The sequence below is a fragment of the Cyprinodon variegatus genome, unplaced genomic scaffold, assembly GCF_000732505.1.
Source record: "Cyprinodon variegatus isolate N-32 unplaced genomic scaffold, C_variegatus-1.0 Scaffold1572, whole genome shotgun sequence".
In the NCBI taxonomy this organism is placed as follows: domain Eukaryota; kingdom Metazoa; phylum Chordata; class Actinopteri; order Cyprinodontiformes; family Cyprinodontidae; genus Cyprinodon; species Cyprinodon variegatus.
In genome coordinates, this window is record NW_015152025.1 from 96,750 (window position 1) to 100,177 (window position 3,428).

Genomic DNA, 3,428 nt, shown 5'->3' on the forward strand with positions numbered 1-3,428 from the left:
TACATCTCCATTCTGCCACTTCGTCATATTTTAATTCATACACGTTAGCAGATGATTAAACATCCATGGCTCCAGCCTTATCAGAATATTACACTTCATTCTTAGCTGAAGGACGCCGCTCTCATGTCATTTCCAAATCTTTACCACTAACAGACTGAAGATTATAACTGTATATCCAGAGGAACCGTCTTAATTAGATTAAAACATCAGTTCTGACACGCAACATGCAGCCCATACATGCAGTTGATGATGTGTGATAAACTCACACATCATCAACGTCTAATTATCTTAATAATCAGAAGTTTTTGTATTTGCAACTTTAAATGATACCTTGAGTATATTTCATAGAACGCCCCTAAGCCAACCTTAAAGCTTCAAATCCCATTGTTTAGATTAGGGTGACCAGATTTGGGTTTCTTACATCTGGTTAACCTCTCAATATGAAAAATGGACACTGGTTACCAGAAACAGGATCATGGGGTCAGCAAATCATGGCTCCAGGGCTGCATACGGTTCTTTAATGCACCAAAACACCAAAAATCTGATTTCTTTATTGTGTTTCCATAATTCTGTCAATGCAACAAAACATAATACATTAATATTATAATGGCATTTAAACTTAAAGCACCAAATATCATACAACAAATGTATGTTTTATGAATATAAAAATCAATTAGTTAAATCAAAACATTGTGGTCTTCATTATTTCATAAAACTGTCACAGGTGAACCTTTTAAGATTTGCTATGGACACAGATTAGGAAACTACTTTTTGGGGAAGTATTAAATGGATGCAATAACTAATGTGAGAAAAAAGTCTAAGGACAAAAAAGAAAAAGAATATGAGGAAAAACGTCATATTTAGAATAAAGGGGGGAAACAAATCCAGAATAGTCAGAGTTCGCAGAATTATTTTAGTCCTTAGTTAGATTCTTTTAAATATTTTAATTCTTTACGAGAATAAAGTCAGAACGAAGACAAAGGGATACGAAAATAAACTAGTAATATTACAAAGATCAAATATTACGAATATAAAGTATATTCTGAGATTAAAGTCCCTCTGATACTGTTTAAGTGCCTTGAGTTCAATTCTATTCAGTTTATTTCTATAGCAACAATTNAAGGGGACCAACCAAGGACCCATCAAGGAAAGTTTAGGGAAACTGTGAATGGCTGCTACTGTACAAGAAAAAGGTTTCCACCTTAGACTTTACTATGTATAATAAAATGTGCAGATTTTTTAATTCATTAAAATCTGTCAAACTAATTAATGGATCTTGACTAAAACTAGAATGGCTGCCAAAAAGCAACACTTAAATTATTTATAAATGTCTGTATTTGTGTAATTGCAGCATCAGTGGGGGTTGATACGGCCGCCCTGGATCAAATGGCAATCGTTAACTTATCAGACCAGGAGGCCTTGGATGACTTTCTGAATTCCAGCGGTGAAGATTCGAGTTCTGGATCATCTCTTACTTCAGGTAATTCAGACTAGTTTAGAATAGAGTATATGAACAATTACAGTGGTTACAAATGGTACTGAAGTCGACACGCCGATAATTAAAGAAGTCTCCAGGTTCACTATGAATAGAGTTAGTTTTTACTTGAATGAAAGTTAACTTCTTTTCCTTCAACCTTTTTATTGTTTTGTCTTATTTTAACAGGTCCAGACCTTCAGTCATCCTCTTTGGAGTCCTTGAATCAGATTTCCCCCACAAACACCGGTCAGTTAACGGAGGTTGCAGAGTGGCAGCAGGAAGAAGGAGCCAGTGAGGAGGGTGAAAAGCCCCTGGTACAATCTGATGAGGAGGATGTACAGGCAGACACGTCCCTGGTTGCCGTCCAGGACATCCCTGCGTCCTCGGGCTCTGATGAGAGTGACTCTGCAGGGGACAAACCCTCTGAGTGATGCTGAAGTTACACTGAGAGCAAACATCCTAATATAATTCTTCAATAAACACTTCAGCTTCTGCTCCTGCTTTGGCCTAGTGAGGGTTTTTCTTCTATGAAATCAGTAGGATTCAAATCTAGCCCTCAGCAACTGTCATCCTTCATGCTTTATCTGTCTCTGCAGGAGTCTGGTAATGACCAGTTTATTTGATTTAGAGGTCTTAAAGCAGGGGAGCATCGTAAACATGCAGCGTAAGTGGTCCATGAGAACAGAAACAAGTTATTAAAGCGCACACTGTCAATGCTGTGGACCTTCTGCTAGACTCATCCTGCTGGTTTCTATTAAGCTGGGCATACACTCAACGATTTTTTTTTTTTGCCCTTTTTGGGCCGATCTTCCAGTCATGCGAGAAATTTTTCGGTCGGGCCAACTTTCGGTCTTTTGTGTCATGTGTGGTGTAGAGTACAGCGGGTCACGAGGGGTGATCAGCCTCTCACCATCATCTCACCATCAGGAATCGTAAAGTCAGGAGAATATCAAATATGTTTGAAATCCAGTCGGCCGTCCTAAGGTGGTCGAGGGTAAATCACACAGTGGGCAAACAAGGATTCTTCCTCTCAGATGTAAACCCAGCAGCATGGCGGGGGGGCAATGAGTGAAATGGAGTTCTTCCTGTCAAACTGTCAGACCGTAGTAGCCACGTTAGCTCAGCCATGTCTTTGTCCAAATACGTCGTCTCCTTTTCTTTTCAGGCCTTTTTAGCACAAAATATCCAAGGCAGCGTGTTTCAGTCTAGTGAGCTTCATGTTCCTCTGCTACTGGTTTGGCTTCCAGATAGACGAGTCAGAGTAGCGCCATCTCACTGCGGAGCTGAGTCCCACCTGGTTTTTAGACGTACAGTGTGAGCAGGTAGATCGCATCAGAGCGTCGGGTCGCACAGTGTGAGAACAAACATCATGAGCTGCGAATCTTTAAGCGCTGTGGTTTCGTCGTACAGTGTGAGCTGTAGTGCAACTATTGAAAAAATTGTACAGCGTATGCCCGGCTTTAGTGGCTTGTTTTTCATCAAAGTAGAATCATATCAGTTTCCCTTTATACGCTGGGATACTTTAGTCCTCGCAGAGCTTTTTTTTTTTCTGGCCTCAGAGATTTCAAACATCAAACACTTGGGTTGATTGAAGCAGAGAAGTCTGACTATTTTGTAGCATTTTGCACTTTTAAAATTTCTGTATAATTTTTCCTGCAGCCCCTACAGTGGTATGACATCTCTAGTCTGTCAGAAATAGGAAAAAAGGTAAACTAACCTTTTAGTGAGAATAAGTTTCGCTAATGGCATTATTAATCAGAACATGTTGCTTCTTCGCAAAACTTAATTTGGACAATCTGTATTAATAGTTCCATGGCGTTAAAGATTTCTAATAAAGCATTCAGTTAAGCCACAGCAAAGGGTTTTAGAATTTATTTGTGGAAAATTGTCTTTTTAAAAAGGCCTTGCTCTGAGTCACCTCACCATCTCACATTGACCAAACTCTTGTTAA

At 39.3% G+C, this 3,428-nt stretch overlaps 1 protein-coding gene across 1 annotated transcript in view; it reads left to right on the plus strand.

Moving 5' to 3' along the window:
- LOC107103953 (dysbindin-A-like) overlaps nucleotides 1-1,977 on the plus strand; it is a gene marked incomplete at its 5' end in the record, with an annotated part of 21,622 nt that extends 19,645 nt beyond the window's left edge. The window contains 2 exons of the mRNA XM_015403824.1: nucleotides 1,352-1,480; nucleotides 1,664-1,977. Of these exons, the coding sequence (XP_015259310.1) occupies nucleotides 1,352-1,480; nucleotides 1,664-1,908 (374 nt within the window). The remainder of the gene's footprint in view (nucleotides 1-1,351; nucleotides 1,481-1,663) is intronic.
- Between the last annotated feature and the right edge of the window lie 1,451 nt (nucleotides 1,978-3,428).